Below are 23,900 nucleotides of genomic sequence, written 5' to 3'. Positions count from 1 at the left end.
ATGGTTAGCAGTTTCAAATTCCGTGGGGTACAAATCTCCAAAAATCTGTCCTGGTCCACCCATGTCGACGCTACCACCAAGAAAGCACAACAGTACCTATACTTCCTCAGGAAATTTGGCATGTCCACATTAACTCTACCAACTTTTACAGATGCACCATAGAAAGCATCCTATCTGGCTGCATCACAGCCATGTATGCAACTGCTCAGCCCAAGACTGTAAGAAACGTCAGAGTTGTGAACACCGGTCAGTCCATCACACAAACCCACCTCCCATCCATTGACTCTATCTACACCTCCCGCTGCCTGGGGAAGCAGGCAGCATAATCAAAGACCCCTCCCAACCGGCTTACTCACTCTTCCAACTTCTTCCATCAGGCAGGAGATACAAAATTCTAACAATACGCACGAACAGACTCAAAAACAGCTTCTTCCCCGCTGTTACCAGACTCCTAAACAACCCTTTTATGGACTAACCTCATTAACACTATACCCGTGTGCTTCACCCGATGCCGGTGTTATCTAGTTACATTGTGTACCTTGTGTTGCCCTATTATGTATTTTCTTTTATTTCCTTTCTTTTCATGTACTTAATGATCTGCTCGCAGAAAAATACTTTTCACTGTACCTTGGTACACGTGACAATAAACAAAATCCAATTCAATCCTATTCACCGATCTGCTCGCTCACCTACATTTGATTCTGATCCCTCAGTGCCTAAAGTTTAAATTCTCATGCATATTTTTAAATTAAAAACTATTTCAACAACAACTCATATTTATATAGCACCTTTAACATAACAGAATATCCAAGCTGTTTCATTGCAGCATTATAAAAGTGTTAATAGACATGGAGCCACATAGGTGTTGTTAGGGCAAAGAGGCAGGTCTTACAAGAGGAAAGAGGTTTCAGAAGGAATTGCAAGTGCTTCGGACCCAGGTAGCGAAAAGCATTGCCAGCCATGGTGGAGGCCAGAACTAGATGAGTACCAATATCTTGATTGTGGATGGAAGAAATTACAGAGATAGTGTGGGGCAAAGCCTTGGAGGCATTTGAAACCAAGGATGAGAATGTAAAAATCAAGACGTTGTTTGAATAAGAGCCAGCAATGTTAATGTAAGTCTACTTGTGACAATAAAAAGATTATTATTATTATTATTATTATTATTATTAAGGACATAGGCAGCAAAGTCTTGGATGACCTACAGCTTTCTTTGGGAGACCAGTTTGGAGTACGTTGGAAAGCCTCATCTGGCCAGGAGGTTTGCTAATGTCACACGGGTGGATTTAAACTATTTGGCAGAGGGGTGGGAACCAAAGCAAAGGTGAATTAACTGAAGGGGAACTGGAGAGTAGGGCCAGTAAGACTCAGAGGAACAGCAGGCAGGGTGTGGTTGCTGATCAAAGAGGGTCTGGTGGACTGGGGTGCATTTGTTTTAATCGGAGAAGTGTAACAGGTAAAACAGATGAATTTAGAGCTTGGATTAGAACTTGGAACTGTGATGTTGTTGCCATTACAGACTTGATTAAGGGAAGGACAGGATTGGCAGCTTAACGTTCCAGGATACACATGTTTCAGGCGAGATAGAGGGGGATGTAAAAGGGGTGGAGGAGTTGCACAACTGGTTAAGGATAATCACAGCTGCACTGAGGGAGAACACCTCGGAGGGCTCATACTGCGAGGCAATATGGTAGAGCTCAGGAATATGAAGGGTGTAGTTACAATGTTGGGGGTTTACTAGTGGCCTCCCAACAGCCAGCGGGAGATAGAGGAGCAGATATGTAGGCAGATTTTGGCATGGTGTAAAAGTAACAGGTTTGTTGTGGTGGGTGATTTTAACTTCCCCAATATTCACTGGGACTCAGTGCTAGGGGCGTGGATGGGGCAGAGTTTGTAAGGAATATCCAGGAGGGCTTCTTGAAAGGCGTAGGTGGGATTACTGGGTTACAGAGATGGGGTGGGGGGTGTGGGCTTGGATGGGGTGCTCTTTCTGAGGACCGGTGCAGACTCGATGGGCCGAACAGCCTCCTTCTACACTGAAAATTCTATGATTTTATGAAACAGTATGTAGATAGTCAAACTAGGGAAGGAGCCTCAGATAAGTGCAGTCCTCGGGTGAAGGTGGTAAATTGGGGAAGGCTAATTACACCAATATTAGGCAGGAACTGAAGAATGTAGATTGGGGCAGATGTTTGAGGGCAAGTTCTGCAAGTTGATAGGAATTCAGGACTGGCACGTTCCTGTAAGGATGAAGGATAAGTATGGCAAGTTTCGGGAACCTTGGATAACGAGAGATATTGTGAGCCGAGTCAAAAAGAAAAAGGAAGCATTTGTTAAGGCTTAGGAGGCTGGGAACACGCAAAGCAAGTGTGGAATACAAGGAAAGTAGAAAGAAACTTAAGCAAGGAGCCAGGAGGGCTAAAAGGGGTCACAAAAAGTCATTGGCCAGCAGGATTAAGGAAAATCCCATGGCTTTTTATACATACATAAAGAACAAAAAGGTAGCCAGGGAGAGGGTTGGTCCACTCAAGGAGAGGGAAGGAAATCTATGCGTGGATCCAGAGGAAATTGGCGAGGTGTTAAATGAGTACTTTGTGTCAGTATTCACCAAAGAGAAGGATTTGGTGGATGATGAGTCTGTGGGAGGCTGTATAGATAGTTTGGGTCATGTCGAGATCAAAAAGGTGGTTTTGGGAGCATAGGTTTAAGGTGCGAGGGATAAAGTTTAAAGGAGATGTACGAGGCAATTTTTTTTCACAGAGGGTGGCGGGTGCCTGGAACTCGCTGGTGGGGGGTTGAGGGGGCTAGTGGAAGCAGATACGATAGTGAGTTTTAAGGGGCGTCTTGACAAATACATGAATAGGATGGGAATAGAGGGATATGGTCCCTGGGAGGTGAGGGTTTTTAGTTCAGACAGGCAGCATGGTCGGTGCAGGCTTGGAGGGCCGAAGGGCCTTCTCTTGTGCTGTAATTTTCTTTGTTCTTCTGAGGTAACAAAGACATGAACGAGGGTTTCAGATGAACTGCGATAGGGTTGAAGTTAGGCAATGTTATGGAGGCAGAAATAAGAAGGTCCAAAACAGTCTGAAAACATTGAGAATCCTTTCAAGACCTTGCCTTCCCTACTCTCATAGCTTTAGCCAGTCTTGCAAAGCTCTGACAATGTAATACTTTTCTTACTCTGTCCTCTTGTAAACCTGCTAATCCATTCATCCCATTGAACAGCCGCACTTTCAGCCATCTAGGCCGATTGGAAATCCTCGCCAAATCTCCCCACTTCTCCAATTTTAAGGCCTTTCTTCAAAGACACCTCTTTTCAGCTTAGTTTCTAATTTTGGCTGACTATGCTACATGTCGTGCCGGGGGAACTTTCTGCATTAAAGGTGCCACATCAATGCAAGTTATTAAGATACAGTGACAAAACTTTTAAAATATTCACATTTATATGCCTTCCATTTCATTTTGTAAACAATGGAGCAAATCATATTGAGGTATCAGCTATGCTTTGAAGCAACTCTGCAGCATTTTGGCAGTGTTGGTGGGATTTGTTTATTTCAAGAGAAATAGCAAGCCACCTCTCAGATCTCTGTTAATATCACCTATAACTTATTAAAAATTGCACAGAATGAGCTGTCCCCCCCCCAGGCCTTCATCAATCATAGAAACCAGTTGAGGAGACCGCCATTCAGTCAATTGTCACGATGCCAGCTAAGCCCCACTCCCTTCTACTTTCCACAATAACCCATAGCCCTGTAACTCGCACATTTTCAAGCATTTATCAATTCCATTTTGAAAGTTATTAATATACTCGTATCCACCATCATTTCAGGCAATGCATTTCAGACCATAATAATTCACCACATAAAACTCGAGCTCTATGTCAATTAACGTAAATCTGTGTCCTCTGGTTACTGACCCTTCAGCCAGTGGACCAATTTCTCTCTATTTATTCTATCAAAACCCTTCAATGGCACTTTATAACCAGCCACTAGAAAGTGCAGGGAACAATGGGCAAGATAATTCTCCAATGATTTTCTCACGTTTATAAAAACATATGCATCGTCAATTAATGCTTGGTTCAGTTCAGAGTTTTAAGCAAATTTTCTCTGTTCTGTAATTAAACACTACCTTCAATGCTGTCAATGGGCTCATCAGCTTGTATCTCTTCATTCTCTGGCTCTTTCACCATCTCCTTTACATCTTTTTCACAGCTTATTACTGCTGCAGAATCAACTTGCTCTAATTGTTTCTCAGTTTCTCTTCCTGGTCTTGGTTCTACTCGAGGCTGTTCCAATATGGAAGCAGCTTCTACAGTTCGTTCTTTGTCTTTATCAGGCGATTCTGCCGGTGGTTTCTCTCTCTCCTTGTTGGCCTCTCTTCGTCGGTCTCTATTTCTGTCCCTGGTCTTCACCCAGTCCCGGTGTTCCCCATCCCGCTCCCATTCCCTTCTGTCGCGCCGTTCTCGATCTCGGTCATGTTCACTCTCCGGCAACTTTTCTCTACTCTCAAAGGATCCAGCCCTGGAGCGTCCTTGTCGGTCAGATTCAGGGGAACTTCGTCGAGAGCTGTGACTCCTTGAATCTTGCCGATCTATAAAACACATTAAAATCACATGAATCAGTCAAATGAAAATAAACTTCGGAAAGTATTTTTCCATGAAATAGACTTATTATTCATCAAGATTGCAAAGTACAAGCTATTTTGACCAGCTACATGACGACACATTCTGTTGCCTTTCCTCAATCAATAGCTACAGTTACACAACTGTATGTTCAGCAGCAAATCCATCAGACAAATCAGGCCCTTAAATAAAAACTGAACAGTCGAATCAATAAATAAATTTAGAAAACAAATTACATTCCAACCAACAGTTTAATCTATCGCTTTCAATTTCAGAATGTTCTTGTTGTAATATAAAGCTCTTTTAATTTAACTAGTGCATCACAACATGCTACTGGTTTCTGCATTATCACGCTAAAGGTTGCAGGGATAAATGTTTGCCAAACCTTATTTTCTTATTGATGGCATATCATCCTTTGGCATCTCTGAACACCAAAGAAAATTGGCAAGTTAACTTTCTAGATTAGTTAACAATGTTCCAGTAGTCGGCATGTTAATTTTGGGATCGTCCCTTCAGTGTTGGAAAGCAATATCGACAGCGTGTGCTCTAACATCCGGAAAAGCATGGGCATGATTAACAGTTAAACTCTCCAAGGACAGTGTCACATCCTTAATTCCAGAACTATGCACCCTGCTGAATCATATTCATTTTTCTATTTTCCACATGATCAATACTAATTCAGCATAACAGGCACTAAATTAGCAAAAAACTAGGAGGCAGGTGTAGGAAATCGGAAAGTTTCACACTGGCACAATAAGAAATGTCTTTTGGATGGAGAGGGTTATACCAAGGCCCTGTCTGTACTCTCAGGAGGATGTAAAAAATCCCATGATACTATTTTGAAGAGTTCTTGCCTCCTGCCCAAAATGTATCCCTCAACCAGCATCACTGAAACAGATCATCTGATCATTATCACCATGTTCTTGGAGCTGCTGGCTGCAAATGGGCTGCTGTGCTTTCCAGACATTATGCTTAATAAGTTAAAAGCAAATTACCGTGCATGCTAAAATCTGAAACAAAATCAGAAAACACTGGACAATCTCAGCAGGTCTGACAGCATCTGTGGAGAGAGAAGGAAGCTAACGTTTCGAGTCTGGATGACACTTTGTCAAAGCTGGAGAGAACTGGAAATAGGGTCAGATTTATACTGTTGTGGGGTTGGGGGGGTCGTGAAGCAGTGGGGCTGAAAAGAGGGCCAGCGGTAGGTGGAAATTGACAAAGAAGTCATGGGCAGAAAGACAAAGGGAATGTAAATTGGGGTGATTAAGGCTAAGAAGGCTGTTGATGGCAGCACATAACGATATTAGAATGTGTTAAATGGCAGAACATAGGTAAGGTGTTCTGCAAAGCGGTCACCCAGTCTGCATTTATTCTCATAGAATTTACAGTGCAGAAGGAGGCCATTCGGCCCATCGAGTCTGCACCGGCTCTTGGAAAGAGCACCCTACCCAAGGTCAACACCACCACCTTATCCCCATAACCCAGTAACCAATTTAGGACACTAAGGGCAATTTATCAGGGCCAATCCACCTAACCTGCACATCTTTGGACTGTGGGAGGAAACCGGAGGAAACCCACGCACACACGGGGAGGATGTGCAGACTCCGCACAGGCAGTGACCCAAGCCGGAATCGAACCTGGGACCCTGGAGCTGTGAAGCAGTTGTGCTATCCACAATGCTACTGTGCTGTCCCTGTCTCTCCAATGTAGAGTAGACTGCATTGGGAGCAGCAAATGCAATAGACGAGATTGAAGGGGTGAAGGCAGCACGGTGTAGAAGTGGATTTCATTTGGAACTTCGCTGATAGGGTTAATATAACAGTTCTGAAAAGCTCTGTGAAAGAGATGTCAACAGGTCAAGGGATGAAATAAAGGGAGTGTGTCTGACCGGCATCTGTAAAAGCAAAGATGTCAGAAGGTTATGGGATGGAATATAGGGAGTGTGGCATTGGTACTAATTAATGTTCTGACCCGTATCTGTAAAAGCAGAGAGGTCAAAAAGGCAAAGAATGGAATGAATGGGAACCGTTACTTTATTGCAGAGATAACATAATTAAGCTCGTTTGACCAGTTGGAACAAATAAACATTGAAATGTAAGAGGGACTGTCTTTGGAGTGAGTTGAGCCATATGGCCATGGGATACAAAAACCTTTGTATTAATATTGATAGTGACTTGTGCTAATGATTATGTCAAAAATAACCTCCCGACCTCGAAGAATAATTCCATATATGTACATGTTCTGGATCCTTGCCAAATCATAGGTGTATCTAGGAATTTAAAGGGACCACCCCTAAGCTGTAAGATGTATAAAGATACCGTCCTTATTCTGGGATTTTGGCACTTCTCGAAGGTGGTTACCCGACTGCTTAGAGATTTGTCCCGGCCGTAAATAAACGAATATTCGTTACTGACGTGTTCGAGTGTTTTACTTCTGGACTGACGATCAGATACGTGAAAGCGCAATTCACAACGGTAGCATGGTGGTTAGCGTCAATGCTTCACAGCTCCAGGGTCCCAGGTTGTTCCCGGCCGGGTCACTGTCTGTGCGGAGTCTGCACGTCCTCCCCGTGTGTGCGTGGGTTTCCTCCGGGTGCTCCGGTTTCCTCCCACAATCCAAAGATGTGCGGGTTAGGTGGATTGGCCATGCTAAATTGCCCGTAGTGTCCTAAAAAGTAAGGTTAAGGGGGGGGTTGTTGGGTTACGGGTATAGAGTGGATACGTGGGTTTGAGTAGGGTGATCATTGCTCGGCACAACATTGAGGGCCGAAGGGCCTGTTCTGTGCTGTACTGTTCTATGTTCTAAGGGCTGCCTTATTGAAAAGAATGTTCAGGCCTTTGGATGGTGAGAAGGGAGGAGGTAAAGAGGCAGGTGTTACACCTTCTCCGAATGCATGGGAAGGTCCCGTGGGAAGAGGTGAGATGCTTGGGGTGATGGAGGAGTGGACAGGGGTATCCCGGAAGGAACGGTCTCTGAAAAATGCTGACACGAGAGAGTGAGGGGAAGATGTATTTGGTGGTGGCAACATGCTGGAGTCAGTGGAAGTAATACTTAATAAGTTCTTCATTGGTTACAAAAGTGCTTTGGGGCAGTCAGACTCAGAGGTCATGAAAGGCACCATAGAAATCCAATTCCTTTTTGTTGTTATTTTAATTCTGAAATTGAGGTGAGGCATATTGTAGAGCAAAGAGAATTTAACCCTGTTCTAATCTAGGAATGTTTGATGTATGAAAGGAAATTGTTTCATTTCCCAAGGCAAACACCTTTAACTTTGTTAAGAAAGAAAATTCCGAAAGAAAAGTAATTGAAAGAAACAAAAATCAATAGTTTATTAAAGATGCTCTTTTAAAACCATTGCCTGTTAAAGATGCAATTAGTTCTGGAAACATGGTGCAGGCATTCATAATTTACCGATGAGCCAATGTCAAAAAGTAGCACAAAATTGACAGAAGATTCTTCATGAAGTTGCTGGCAATCAATTAAAACAAAACAAAAAAGTCTGTGGCGTTATTTATTTTTTTAAATCAAGGAACACCTGCTTTTGGAACCCTCGGCCCATTGGATTGCATCCACGTTATTTTATTTTAATTTTACAAAATACATTTAGAGTACCCAATTATTTTTTTGGGTGTATTTTTTTGGATTGGCGTGGCCAATCCAACTACCCTGCACATCTTTGGGTTGTCGGGGCGAAACCCACGCAAACACGGGGAGAATGTGCAAACTTCACATGGACCCAGAGCTGGGATCGAACCTGGGACCTTGGCGCCGTGAGGCATCAGGGCTAACCCACTGTGCCACCGTGCTGCCCTAATCCACGTTATTTTGAAAGAAGCTAAGGAAGAGGCAGCAGAGGCATTATTTCTCCATTGTTGTTCACAATTTAGAATAATGGTTTAGACTTTGTAATCAAAAACACTGTCTAAATTTGCAATGACACCAAATTAGGTGTGTTGGGGTGGGGGGCGTGATTGAACAGTCAATACTGACTATTATAGGAGGACACAAATAAACTTCCAAACAATTGGCAAATGAGATCAACATTGATAAATGAGAGGTCGAACATTTTTGACAGACTGAATAGGGAGGTCACTTATTACTTAGAAGGTGCAAAGCGAAGTGGGGGAGAGGAACAAAAAGTCACTAAAGAGGATGTAAGCAGTCACCCAGGCATGTTGGGGGCTGGAATGCTTCCTACTGTCCGCCACATAGGGCAAAGTCCTATGGATAGGGTAATAATCCTGGCTAGACAAAGAGCAGAAATCCGATTCGCACTCTGTATCAAGAGGGTGTGCAATTGTTGGTCGAAGTCCAGCAGAACTGCCTGAACATATCCGACGCCTCCAGTCAAAGTACTCCCAAAATTCTTTAGGCTTACGCTCATCAGCTGCTTCCTTATGCCTGGAGTCAGTGAACACTATGCCTGGCGGGCAAAATCTCTGCCTGGGTCAACTTCTCAGTAGTTTGGTTTGGACATTCTTCAGCATCATGATGGGTTTGTAAGCACATCAGGCATCCAGCTAAACAAGTAGTTTAATCTGATATTCACATGTCTAGTCAGATGAGACTAGATAGTGATCAGAAGCAAGGAAATCAATGTTAATTTTGTCTTTAGTACTTCAGATGGGGTACCTAAGCCAAGTTGAGTTTCCTTGTGAAGATCAGCTAACAGCACTGGGCACAAAAGCTGAGATCTTCCCAAGCAGCGTGTTTCAGTTGCTCAATGGTTGAGCTAAACATAGAACATAGAGAAATACAGCACAGAACAGGCCCTTCGGCACACAATGTTGTGCCGAACTTTTGTCCTAGGTTAATCATAGATCATAGAACTTTGGACACCAAGGGCAATTTATCATGGCCAATCCACCCAACCTGCACATCTTTGGACTGTGGGAGGAAACCGGAGCACCCGGAGGAAACGCACGCACACACGGGAAGGATGTGCAGACTCCACACAGTGACCCAAGCCGAAATCGAACCTGGGACCCTGGAGCTGTGAAGCAATTGTGCTATCCACAATGCTACTGTGCGGCCCTTAAGAACAAATTAATCTACACTCCATTATTCTACCATAATCCATGTACCTATCCAATAGCCGCTAGAAGGTCCCTAACGTTTCCGACTCAACTACTTCCACAGGCAGTGCATTCCATGCCCCCACTACTCTCTGGGTAAAGAACCTACCTCTGACATCCCCCCTATATCTTCCACCATTTACCTTAAATTTATGTCCCCTTGTAATGGTTTGTTCCACCCGGGGAAAAGTCTCTGACTGTCTACTCTATCTATTCCCCTGATCATCTTATAAACCTCTATCAAGTCGCCCCTCATCCTTCTCCGTTCTAATGAGAAAAGGCCTAGCACCCTCAACCTTTCCTCGTAAGACCTACTCTCCATTCCAGGCAACATCCTGGTAAATCTCCTTTGCACCTTTTCCAAAGCTTCCACATCCTTCCTAAAATGAGGTGACCAGAACTGCACACAGTACTCCAAATGTGGTCGTACTAAGGTTTTGTACAGCTGCATCATCACCTCACGGCTCTTAAATTCAATCCCTCTGCTAATGAACGCTAGCACACCATAGGCCTTCTTCACAGCTCCATCCACTTGAGTGGCAACTTTCAAAGATTTATGAACATAGACCCCAAGATCTCTCTGCTCCTCTACATTGCCAAGAACCCTACCGTTAACCCTGTATTCCACATTCATATTTGTCCTTCCAAAATGGACAACCTCACACTTGTCAGGGTTAATATCCTTCTTCCTCTTAACAAGACATTCAACCTCTCTTGTCAACCATGGTTCCCTCACTCGACCATCTCTTCCCTGCCTGACAGGGACATACATATCAAAGACACGCAGTGCCTGTTCCTTGAACAAGTTCCACATTTCACTTGTGTCCTTCCCTGACAGCCTATGTTCCCAACTTATGCACTTCAATTCTTGTCTGACAGCATTGTATTTACCCTTCCCCAATTGTAAACCTTGCCCTGTTGCACACACATATTCCTCTCCATCACTAAAATGAAAGTCACAGAATTGTGGTCACTACCTTCAAAATGCTCCCCCACTAAGAAATCTATCACCTGCCCTGGTTCATTAGCAAATACCAAATCCAATATGGCCTCCCCTCTGGTCAGACAATCTACATACTGTGTTTGAAAAGCTTCCTGGACACACTGCACAAACACCACCCCATCCAAACTATTTGATCTAAAGAGTTTCCACTCAATGTTTGGGAAGTTGAAGTCACCCATGACTACTACCCTGTGACTTCTGCACCTTTCCAAAATCTGTTTCCCAATCTGTTCCTCCACATCTCTGCTGCTATTGGGGGCCTATAGAAAACTCCCAACAAGGTGACTGCTCCGTTCCTATTTCTGACTTCAACCCATACTACCTCAGTAGGCAGATCCTCCTCGAACTGCTTTTCTGCAGCTGTTATACTATCTCTAATTAACAATGCCACCCCCCCACCTCTTTTACCACCCTCCCTAATCTTGTTGAAACATCTATAACCAGGGACCTCCAACAACCATTTCTGCCCCTCTTCTATCCAAGTTTCCATGATGGCCACCACATCGTAGTCCCAAGTACTGATCCATGCCTTAAGTTTACCCACCTTATTCCTGATGCTTCTTGCGTTGAAGTATGCACACTTCAACCCATTTCCTTGCCTGCAAGTACTCTCCTTTGTCAGCGTTACCTTCCCCACTGCGCCACTACACGCTTTGGCATCCTGAATATCGGCTTCCTTAGTTGCTGGACTAGAAATCCAGTTCCCATTCCCCTGCCAAATTAGTTTAAACCCTCCTGAAGAGTACTAGAAAACCTCCCTCCCAGGATATTGGTGCCCCTCTGGTTCAGATGCAACCCGTCTTGCTTGTACAGGTCCCACCTTCCCCAGAATGCGCTCCAATTATCCAAATACCCAAAGCCCTCCCTCCTACACCATTCCTGCAGCCACGTGTTCAACTGCACTCTCTCCCTATTCCTAGCCGCGCTATCACGTGGCACCGGCAACAAACCAGAGATGACAACTCTGTCTGTCCTGGCCTTTAACGTCCAGCCTAACTCCCTAAACATGTTTATTACCTCCACACCCCATTTCCTACCTATGTCGTTGGTACCAATGTGCACCACGACTTCTGGCTGCTCACCCTCCCCCTTCAGGATCCTGAAGACATGATCCGAGAAATCCCTGGCCCTGGCACCCGGGAGGCAACATACCTTCCGGGAGTCTCGCTCGCGACCACAGACTCCTAACACGGTCTTTGAGGAGCTGGCGTTGGGTGCACTTCCCGCACGTATAGTCAGCGGGGACACCGGTGGTATCCCTCACCACCCACATCCTACAGGAGGAGCATGCAACTGCCCTAGCCTCCATCCCCTCTTACTTTACAGAATATAGCTGTCCTGTAGACCAACTGGACCTCCGCCCTCTGACTCTGCTCGCAGTCAGCTGCACTTTGTAAACTCTTGGCTCCCTTCTCGCTCTTTGCGGAAATGAAATGAAAGGAGTACCTTGCTCCCTCCTCACCTAACTCCCTCAGTCACCAAACTCTCACTGTAGCACTCAAATGCACCAAGTTCAGCACTCCAGTGCAAAACCTAAACTACTGAGATGACAGCTATTGTTCAAACAGACAATTAAAATGATCACCTATTTATTCTAAATTCTACCTGCAGTGTTGTACAGAGTAGAGCAGAATTTCCACCTTGGTTGATAAAGAAAGATGCCCAAATATTTGGTCTTAAGCGTACAGTGGCGACTAGGGGCTTTTCATAGTAACTTCATTGAAGCCTACTCGTGACAATAAGCGATTTTTCATTTCAGTGATACCCTGGGGCATGGGAACGAAGACAAGTACAAGACAAACAACATTAAAATTATGCTAACCTTGGCGGGATTAACAGGTTACATTTATATCAAATAGAAGGAGATTGGTTGCGTGCGTGTACTGAGGTAATATTTTCTGCAAAGCTTTGCACCATTAGACATCCTGGTAATCAAGGACAATTGCAATGTGACAAAGGGAAATTCCATTGTTCAATACTATTTTTAAAAAGCATATATATTTTTATTCAAGGCATTTAACAAATATACACAGAATATCATAAGAACACATCAACCCAATAAACAACCACAACCCTTCAGACCCCTTGACACCAAACCCCACCACGTCCTACTTTCTCCATTTTATCCCTCTTCCCCCCCCCCCCCCCCTTGCTGACCCCCCAATTCTCAATTCTCCTTGAAGAAATCAATTAATGGTTTCCACCTCTGGGCAAACCCCTCTAACGACCCCCGCAGAGCAAACTTGACCTCCAACCTCAAGTATTCTGCCAGGTCGCTCAACCTCTGCGTTCGGCGGCTCCGAGTCCCGTCACCACAGCAAAATCCGTCTTCGGGCTATCAGGGAGACATAGGCCAATGATTGGCCTCTCCCCCTATCCCGCCCCGGTCACCCGGGTCTTCTGACACACCAAATATTGCCACCTCTGGATACGGAACCATCCCCACACCCAGCAACTCAGACTTCACGTCCGAGAACCCCTACCAGAACCCCCTCAATCTTGGACATGCCCAGACATTTGGACATGACTCGTGTGCCTCCCCGTGCACCGCACACACTTATCTTCACCCCCCAAAGAACTTGCTCATCCTTACCACCGTCATGTGAGCCCTATGCACCACTTTAAACTGGATGAGGCTTAACCTTGCACACGACGAGGATGCGTTCATCCTCTGCAATGCCTCAGCCCACTTCCTAGCCCCCACCCCCCCTCCGAGCTCCTCTTCCCATTTACGCGCAAGTCCCTGAAGTACTCAATCCCCACCTGCCGCCAATTCCGGAACCCTGCATCCAGCCGCGCTGGTAAGAACCTATGTTTGTTGCAAATCAGCGCCAACAACAACATATCCTCCAACCCCAAGTGCTGCCTACACTTCCCCCGCATGGCAAAGGCGCCAGCATCAAAGCCCTCAAACCCGTACCCCTACATGCTGCTGCCTCAATCCTCCCGAGACCAACCTCTCCTCCACAGCTCATTTCCTCACCATTGCAATATTTGCCACCCAATAATAATTAATCAAATTCGGTAACTCCAACACCCCCCCCCCCCCCCCTCCCCCCGCCAAAAAAGCACTCCAGACCTTCCCCACCCACACAAACCTGGAGATTAGACAATTGACTTTCCTTAGAAATAAAGACTTGGGGACAAAGATAGGGAGGTTCTGAAACACAAACCGAATCCTAGACAGCACTGTCATTTTCACTGTCTGTACCTGCCCAGCCAGCGACAGCAGAAAAACATCCCAAATCCATCCTCATCCCCTCCACCAATCAAGCCATGTTCAGTCTATGCAGCTGGGCCCAGTTCCAAGTCACTTGAATATCTAGGTACCTGAAGCTCGTCCCCACCGCCCTAAATGGCAACTCCCAATATCTCCTTTCCTGCCCTCTGGCATTGATCGAGAACACCTCACTCTTTCCCATGTTCACACCCTCCGCCCCCCAGCTCAATCGATGGGTCGAATGGCCTCCTTCTGCACTGTAAATTCTATGATTCTCATGACACTTCTCACCAGAGGAGTATTACCTTCCCTTTTGTAAACAAAACCCCCATACGGACGGGGAAGGACCAACAAAAAATCCACCTTGAGCGGGAGCCACCAAAAGTACGACCACTGGAGGTCCTGTTCAATAGTATTATTAAAGCTTTTAATAAACACTGACATTTATGTTGTAACAATGGAATAAACCTTTCTAATATTCTCAAGTACAATCATTCATTGTATAGATTTATTCAGGATCCTAGATCTAATAGATTACTGCTTCACTAATGGTAAATCTATCCACAGCATTCTGCATATTTCTTTACACCAAAGTTTTTTACACTCTGTTGCGATTTTTCAATGTTAAAGATACCAGTCAACTTTGTATATTTCAACACACACATGCTTCTAAGTAAAGGGAAGGTCAAAATCTTATTACCTGAGGAGGTGCTGCGGCTGGGTTCCCCACGTCTGAGCTGATCTATTCGGGATTTCCGCTCACCAGACTCGATACTTCGATATTTCTGCCCATCTTTCGATGTTCCTTGCTGCAGTCTTCGTCCGCCACTCTGGTCATCTCCACTGCGATGGGTAGATTCATTGGACGGTGATCGCAAACGACTTGAAGTCCTACTTCGATTACTGCCAAGACTGCTGCTTCGTTTGTGTTCTTCAGTTTTACTGGGTCGATCGTCAGCCACGGTCGGAAGTTCTATTTTCTCCACCTTATTTCTGTGACCTTTCTTTCGAGTTTCATCAACACTCTTGTCAGAAATTATACTTTCCTCACGATCCGGCACATCCCCATCTGACCAGTCACTGAAAACAACATCACCTCCGCCCTGTGCGTTACCTTCAACACTCTTTTCAGCCACTTCTTCTACAGATTCTTCCTTTAGTGTTACAGGTGGAGTCCGGGGCCCCTTCCATTTTTTGGCTTGTGGGACCACTTCCTCATCAGAAGGCTCTGAATCACCCTTAGAGCGTTTTCGCTTTTTCTCAGCGTTTTTTTTCTTCTGAGGCTTCTTGGGTGACAAAATCAGCGTTTCCTCCACTACAGGCTCCGGAATGTACTTTTCAGATACATAGTCTTCATCCCTTTTGTTTTTCTTCTGAGATTTTCGTTGCCCTTTAGTCTTTTTCTTACCATACTCTTGTAGTCCTAGAGGTACCTCCCTATCCTCAGCGACATGGTGAGTGGTGCTGTCTAACTCTCTGCCTCGTGAGCTCTCAATAGGATCTGCAATATGCTCCCTTTGCTTGTCCCCTGAAGCAACTCTTTCTCTCAGCATATGGTCTTCACGCCTCTTTGTGTTTTCCTTTTTGTCTAACTTTCTGTCATCCTCTTTCCAGCTGCTGGTTCTGTCTTCAGTAATACGTGATGGGCTGAGGGCACGAGAATCTTGTGGGCGTACAACCTGACTCAACAACCGATGCTTTTCACCTGAAACAAAAAGGCATTTCATTCAGAAACTAATGGAACATTAAACAAATTAATTCTACACCTGTACCAGTCACTTCTGCTGCATTTGGACATTACTCCCACAGAATCTTGGGTATAAATTATAATTTTGTTTATCTTTTTATCACCATGCTTCTTGCCATGCAGGTCCAAAAGTATCATGTGGAAATACGTCAATAGAAACCAAGATCCAATTTATTGTTTAAACTTAAAAAATCATTTTAATATATTTGTGTGCACCCCAAAGTACTGCCAGTTGAATTCAGGAAGCTATTCAAAAGATTTAACAATTGATTTCATAGTTGGACATAGCCAACGTAGAGAAGTGCACAGGGAGCACGCTATGCAAAACCAAGGCTGACGGCCTCTTTAATTAAAGAAGGCTGACAATCTGGTACTACAGACCTACAATTTCCTAACCAGGTCTCCCAGTGCCTCTTACTTGGTGCCTGCACAAGCTGTTCTACCCAATCACTGATAAATGCAACAAAGAATTCAGGAGAAACTTCCTTATTCAAAGAATAGCTAGAAAGGTGAACTTGTAGAATTGTTCAGATTGGCTTACATGCCTTTAGGGGAAAGTTAGATAAGCACGTGAGGGAGAAAGAAATATATGGACATGCAGATAAGCTTTGATGAAGGGTGGAAGGAGGGTTATGTGGCATTGGGTCAAATAACTTATTTCTGTGCTGTTAATTAATGTAATTCTATACAATTTGGAGAGAAATGGTGGCCCTATAGGACCAAAAGGATGCATTAAGACACACAAGAATAAATTGGTCCAAGTGTCTGACAATTTACAGACAGCAGGTGAAAAATCAATACTTTTATACGGACATTTATTGACTTGAAAGCTTTCAACACCATCGATCAGGTCGGATTTAAGTATTTTGTTGTGAGAAGATCATTGGTTGTGAAACTCGATGGTGGAATGTGTGACAAAGTGTGCACTATCTGTCCAAATTGCTCTCTGTTTCTTGGGGATGGTTCTGTAGTGTTTTTTTTTGTTAAGCTACTCTGGTTTATGCAAAGAGGCATTTGAATAGGAATTTTCATAATAGGGGAACTCTTCAATTTATTTTGATAGCAAATGTCAACCAAAGTTGAGATTTGAAAACCAGAGTTTCATCTCCATAAACAATACCATGGGTGATCAATTAGCTTACACATAAATAGTGCAATTTTAGCCTTGAAATAAATTATTACATTTATCATAAGTTGTTCATTCTGAAAAATCTCCCACATGACGAAAGCATCCAAACCATTTTTAAGTCAATTTCCCCAGCTGTCACCCAGATACAATGCATCGGATAAATTCAGCTACACTGCCATATGGCCAATCAATTTTACAGCCACCTGCAAATGGCAGTTTAACATTTTTACCCCTGGCAATGCTTATTGTATCCTCGGTTCTCCACGGCAACAGCTTTCCATACCAGTGAAGACTCAGAATGAAGTCCTCCATCTGTTGGTCAGATCAGCAGAGAGAATATGCAGACAAGCAGCTGTGATGTTCATGACCAATATAAAAGCTTACTGCAGCATAATCTAAAGCAAAGTTTCTGGAATAAATTCAAAGAGAGTGTCATGAAAATGTCACTTTAAGAAATGTTTGTCTGTTCATGTTACTGCCGTGATGTCAGAGTGTGGGTGGAGCTGAGCTCTGGCTCTGCTTTTTGGTTTCACTTTGAGAAAAGCTTGGTGTGTCTGTGTTTTTTGGGTTCCGTTTCAGTGTTGGAGCTGCAGTCAGCCAGAGAAGGTGTAATGTTGTTCTCTCTGCCATGTAAAGACTATCCCTTGATCATTTTGTGAATTCAGAGTGATAACTGTTTTCAGTAGTGAATTTAAACCAGATGTACTTCTGTTAAAAGGTTTTTATTTATGTCTTATGGATGTTAAGAGGAAAGCTTAAGGATTCTTAGTGTTGTATTCTTTGGGGGTTGTATTTGAATTAATGGTTGCTAAGATGTTCACTGTATGTTTTAAAAAGGTTAACTTGAGTTCATAGAATAAACATTGTTTTGTTTTCAAAAATCCTTTGCGGCTTCTGCTGTACCACACCTGTAGAGTGGGCCGTGTGCTCCCCATACCACAATCTAGTAAAAATTGTGGGTCAGGTGAACTCCATGATACACTTTGGGGTTCTCTAAACCCTGGCCCATAACAAATTGGGGGCTCGAGATGGATAATAGTCTATCTATTGGATTGGCTTAGTGAACTTAAAGACAGTGAGGGGTGAGCATATTGTGGTTGCTTTTCAGGTGTGGTATTTCAGTTTAAGTAGGGAGTGTGTTGTGGACAATGGCTCTTTCAGAGGCTCTGAAGTTTTTGGGGGTGGAGACGATCACATGCAGTACCTTACGGACCAAGACTAAAAACAGACTTAGATTTTGCAAAAACATTGCAGTTAACATTACCTGACAAAATGCGAAAAGATGAGGTAATTATGACGGTGGCTAAGCATTTAAAGTTGCCCGAGATACAGTCTGACTCATTGGAAATGACAAAAATTCAGTTACAAATGAAACATGAGAAAGAATTAAAGGAGTTTGAATATGAAAGAGAGAGAGGAAAAAGAGAGAGAGTTTGAACTTCGGAAAATGGCCATGAAGCATGACAGTCAGTTAAAATTGGTGGATTTAAAGAGTTTGAGTACAGTTTGAGGATAGTGAGAAAGAGCTTCATAGTCGAAGGCTTGGTGGGGATCTATTTAATTATGTTCAAGCATTGCCGAGGTTTGATGAGGAGGTAGAAGCCTTTTTCATTTCATTTGAGAAGGCGGCTAAACAAATGAAATGGCCACAGGACATGTGGGTATTACTGATTCAAACTAAGCTGGTAGGTAGGGCTAGTGAAGTGTTTGCATCACTACCGGAGGAGGTATCTGGAACGTATGAGGAGGTGAAAAAATCCATCTTAGGTGCATATGAACTAGCGCCTAAAGCCTACAGACAAAGGTTTAGGAATTTAAGGAAAGAATTTGGTCAAACATACATGGAGTTTGAAAGGATCAAACAGTAAGTCTGAGAGATGGATAAGGGCTTTGAAAATAGACCAAACTTATGAAGCTCTCAGAGAAATTATACTTTTGGAGGAGTTTAAAAATTCAATTCCTGATGTAGTGAGAACTCATGTGGAAGAGCAGAGGGTTAAAACTGCGAGATTAGCAGCAGAAATGGTAGATGATTATAAATTAGTTTATAAATCAAAGCTTGGTTTCTGACATCAGTTTCAGCCTGTGAGGGATAGAAACTGACATGAGAAATACTCAAGTGGTAGAGGTAAAGGTGATCTGATGGGAGATAATAAGGAGAGTATACCTCAGATTTTTAAAAATCCAGGAGGGTGGAAAAGAAATGAAAAGTTTCAAATGTTTTCACTGTAATAAACTAGGACATGTAAAGTCAGTGTTGGTGGTTGAAGAAAAGCACTGGGAAGGCTGATGTGGTAAAAGAGGATAAGACAGTGGGGTTTGTTAAAGTGTTAAAGTGGTAAAGGAAAGCCCAAGTTAAGCGAAGATGGTGCAAAGAATTGTACACCTGATCAAGAGGTGATTGATAAGAAGGTGCCAGATGTCTTTAAAGAATTTACTTGTGTGGGTAAAGTTTACTCATGTGTATCAGGAGGAGCAGGTAAGGAAGTCACAATTTTAAGAAATACGGGAGCTAGTCAATCTTTAATGTTAAGAGATGTGGAGTTATGTAATTTGGGAAGGATGTTCCCAGAAAAGGTGGTAATATGTGAAATTAAGGGTGAGAAGAGGTTCCATTATATAAGGTAAGATTGGAAAGTCCAGTGAAGAGTGGTGAAGTGGTAGTAGGAGTAATAGAGAAACTATCTTGTCCAGGAATACAGTTTATCTTGGGTAATGATATTGCTGGATCGCAGGTGGGAGTGATGCCTACTGTGGTTGATAAGCAAGAGGAAAATCAGACAACTGAAGCGTTGAAGGGCGAATATCCTGGGATTTTTCTGGATTGTGTAGTAACAAGGTCGCAAAGTCACAGGTTAAGACAAGAGGAGAAATCAAAGTGAAGATGAAGTGGAAGTGCAATTATCAGAAACGATTTTTGATCAGATGATTGAAAAAGAACAAGAACAGGTGGAGGATGAGGCAGAAATTTTTAGTTCAGGAAAATTGGCGGAGTTACAACAAAAAGATATATAAATAAAAAGGATGTATCAGAAAGCCTGCACAGAAGAGGAATCTGAGTGTATACCAGTGTTATTGCCGTAAAAGCGATGTCTTGATGAGAAAATGGGAGACCTTTACATATGCAGGCAGATGAAAAGTGGGCAGAGGTTCATTAAGTAGTTTTCCAGTAGGGTATAGAAAGGAGGTATTGCGAGTTGCACATGAGGTACCAGTGGGAGGTCATTTGGGAGGAAGGAAAACTCAAGCTAAAATACAAAAACATTTTTATTGGTCTGGACTACATAAAGATGTAGTTAAATTTTGTCAATCATGTCACACATGTCAAGTGATAGGGAAACCTCAAGCAGCGATAAAACCAGTGCCCTTAATACCCATTCCAGCATTTGAGGAACCTTTTACAAGGCTCCTAATTGATTGCTTAACCTGTAGGAGCACTTCTTAAAATGAAAAGTGGGAATCAATATCTTTTCACTATAATAGATGTGTCTACTAGGTTTCCAGAGGGCATTCCAGAACTTAATATTACAACTAAAAAGATTGTGGAGGAGTTACTTAAATTCTTTACTGGATATGGACTACCCACAGAAATACAATCGGATCAAGGATCAAATTTTACCTCAAGGTTATTCAAAGAAGTTATGGATAGCTTAGGAATAAATTTAAATCAACTGCGTGTCCTTGATAAGTATGTACCTGTCAGGCAGGAAGGAAGTGGTCACAGGAGGGAACCGTGGTTTACTAAAGTAGTTGAATCACTTGTCAAGAGGAAGAAGGAGGCTTATGTAAAGATGAGACGTGAAGGTTCAGTTAGGGCGCTCGAGAGTTACAAGTTAGCTAGAAAGGACCTAGAGAGCTGAGAAGAGCCAGGAGGGGACATGAGAAGTCCTTGGCAGGTAGGATCACGGAAAACCCTAAAGCTTTCTATAGGTATGTCAGGAATAAAAGACTGACTAGGGTAAGAGTCGGGCCAGTCAAAGACAGTTGTGGGAAGTTGTGCGTGGAGTCCGAGGAGATAGGAGAGGCGCTAAATGAATATTGTTTGTCAGTACTCACACAGGAAAAAGAAAATGTTGTTGAGGAGAATACTAGGTTACAGGCTACTAGACTAGACGGGTTTGAGGTTCATAAGGAGGAGGTGTTACCAATTCTGGAAAGTGTGAAAATAGATAAGTCCCCATGGCCAGATGGGATTTATCCTAGGATTCTCTGGGAAGCTAGGGAGGAGATTGCAGAGCCTTTGGCTTTGATCGTTATGTCGTCATTGTCTACAGGAATAGTGCCAGAAGACTAGAGGATAGCAAATATTGTCCCCTTGTTCAAGAAGGGGAGTAGAGACAACCCCAGTAACTATAGACCAGTGAGTCTTACTTCTGTTGTGGGCAAAGTCTTGGAAAGGATTATAAGAGATACGATTTATAATCATCTAGAAAGGAATAATTTGATTAGGGATAATCAACACGGTTTTGTGAAGGGTAGGTCGTGCCTCACAAACCTTATTGAGTTCTTTGAGAAGGTGACCAAACAGGTGGACGAGGGTACATCAGTTGATGTGGTGTATATGGATTTCAGTAAATCGTTTGATAAGGTTCCCCACGGTAGGCTATTGCAGAAAACACGGAGGCATGGGATTGAGGGTGATTTAGTAGCAATTGGCTAGCTGTAAGAAGACAGAGGGTGGTGGTTGATGGGAAATGTTCAGCCTGGAATTCAGTTACGAGTGGCGTACCACAAGGATCTGTTTTGGGGCCACTGCTGTTTGTTATTTTTTATAAATGACCTGGAGGAGGGCGTAGAAGGATAGGTGAGTAAATTTGTGGAAGACACTAAAGTCGGTGGAGTAGTGGACAGTGTGGAAGGATGTTGCAGGTTACAGAGGGACATAGATAAGCTGGAGACCTGGGCTGAGAAGTGGCAAATGGAGTTTAATGCATAAAAGTGTGAGGTGATTCATTAAGGAAGGAATAACAGGAATACAGAGTGCTGGGCTAATGGTAAGATTCTTGGTAGTGTGGATGAGCAGAGAGATCTCGGTGTCCATGTACATAGATCCCTGAAAGTTGCCACCCAGGTTGAGAGGGTTGTTAAGAAGGCGTACGGTGTGTTAGCTTTTATTGGTAGAGGGATTGAGTTTTGGAGCCATGAGGTCATGTTGCAGTTGTACAAAACTCTGGTGCGGCCGCATTATAGGAAGGATGCGGAAACATTGGAAAGGTGCAGAAGAGATTTACCAGGATGTTGCCTGGTATGGAGGGATGAGGAAAGGCTGAGGGACTTGAGGTTGTTTTCGTTAGAGAGAAGGTGGTTAAGAGGTGACTTAATAGAGGAATTCCAGATGATCAGAGGATTAGATAGGGTGGACAGTGACGGTCTTTTCCTCAAGATGGTGATGGCTAGCACAAGGGGACATAGCTTTAAATTGAGGGGTGATATTAATAGGACAGAAGTCAGAGGTAGGTTCTTTACTCAGAGAGTAGTAGGGACGTGGAATGCCCTGCCTGCAACAGTAGTGGACTCGCCAACATTAAGAGCATTTAAATGGTCATTGGATAAACATATGGATGATAATGGAATAGTGTAGATGGGTTTTAGATTGGTTTCACAGGTAGGCGCAACACTGAGGGTCAAAAGGCCTGTACTGCACTGTAATGTTCTAATCTAATCTAAACTGCGTACATCCAGAATCGCAGGGAGTGTTAGAAAGGTGGATTCAGACATTAAAGACAATGTTGAGGGCTTGTCAAGACTATCCAGAGGATAGGGATAAAGGAATTCCATTCGGACTGTTTGCAATTAGGGATGCACGTAATGAGTCAACCAAATTTAGTCCTTTTGAACTAATTTTTGGTCATGAGGTCAGAGGACCACTTAAATTGATTCAGGAAAAATTGGTGAGTGAGCAGTTCGAACTTACATTATTGGATTACGTGTCAAATTTTAGAGAATGATTAAATAGAGCAGGTGAATTGGCTAGACAACATTTAATAGTTGCACAAAATGTGATGAAACGAGTAGTGGACAAGAAATCCAAAGTTCGTAGTTTTGCCAGTGGAGATAAAGTTTTAGTATTGTTACCAGTGGTAGGTGAACCTTTAAAAGCAAGGTTTTGTGGACCTTGTCAGATTGAAAGGAAATTAAGTGAGGTGAATTATGTGGTACGAAAGCCAGATAGAAGGAAAACTCACCTAGTGTGTCTTGTGAATATGCTTAAAAGGTACTTTGAAAGGGAAGGAGAGAAAAAGGAGGTTTTAATGATTCTAACTTAAAATGACAAACCAAATCCAGGTGACTGTGAATTTGACATACCTCAAATTAAATTGGAAAACGAGGATGTTCTTAAAAATTGGGATAAATTGTTGAGTTACCTTCCAGAGGAAAAACGGACTGACCTGAAAGAGTTATTAATATCACATGGGCAAGTTTGTAGAGGTAAATTGGGAAGTACTAAAATGGCTATACATGATGTAGATGTGGGAAATGCTGTTTCAATCAAACAACATCCATACAGACTTAACCCGCTAAAATCGGCACAGGTTAACAAAGAGATCGAGAGTATGCTTAAAAATGGCATAATTGAAGTGGGTTGCAGCCAATGGAGCTCAACCATAGTGATGGTACCTAAACCAGACGGCACCCAACGGCTGTGTGTGGACTATAGAAAGGCTAATGCAGTTACAAGAACGGACTCTTATCCTATCCCACGTTTGGAGGATTGCATTGAGAAAGTGGGACAATCAGCTTTTATTTCCAAACTGGATTTACTTAAAGGTTACTGGCAGGTACCTTTATCCGAAAGGGCGAAGGAGATTTCAGCTTTTGTGGCTCCAGATGGTATATACCAATTCAAAGTAATGCCATTTGGCATGAAAAACACCCTAGCCACATTTCAACGGTTAACTAACAAAGTTGTTTCAGGATTACTCAATTGTGCGGTATACATCAACGATCTGGTAATTTTCAGCCAGACATGGAAAGAACTTTTAAAACATTTGATGAAATTATTCGATCGACTTCAGGAGGCGGCTTTGGTGCTAAACCTAGCCAAAAGTGAATTTGGAAACGCCCAAGTAACTTTCCTTGGCCATACAATCGGACAGGGTCGAAT

General features: G+C 43.2%; 1 protein-coding gene across 1 annotated transcript in view; it reads right to left on the bottom strand.

Annotated features, from left to right (window-relative positions):
• zc3h13 (zinc finger CCCH-type containing 13) overlaps positions 1–23,900 on the bottom strand; it is a 129,819-nt gene that overhangs the window by 20,793 nt on the left and 85,126 nt on the right. Inside the window, exons 14-15 of the mRNA XM_038802332.1 lie at positions 14,620–15,624; positions 4,129–4,590 (exon numbers count right to left, since the gene is read on the bottom strand). Of these exons, the coding sequence (XP_038658260.1) occupies positions 4,129–4,590; positions 14,620–15,624 (1,467 nt within the window). The remainder of the gene's footprint in view (positions 1–4,128; positions 4,591–14,619; positions 15,625–23,900) is intronic.

The sequence above is a fragment of the Scyliorhinus canicula genome, chromosome 7 (assembly GCF_902713615.1).
Source record: "Scyliorhinus canicula chromosome 7, sScyCan1.1, whole genome shotgun sequence".
Taxonomy (NCBI): domain Eukaryota; kingdom Metazoa; phylum Chordata; class Chondrichthyes; order Carcharhiniformes; family Scyliorhinidae; genus Scyliorhinus; species Scyliorhinus canicula.
The sequence above is the reverse complement of the archived record's forward strand: the minus strand, read 5'-3'. Positions and strand labels throughout refer to the sequence as shown.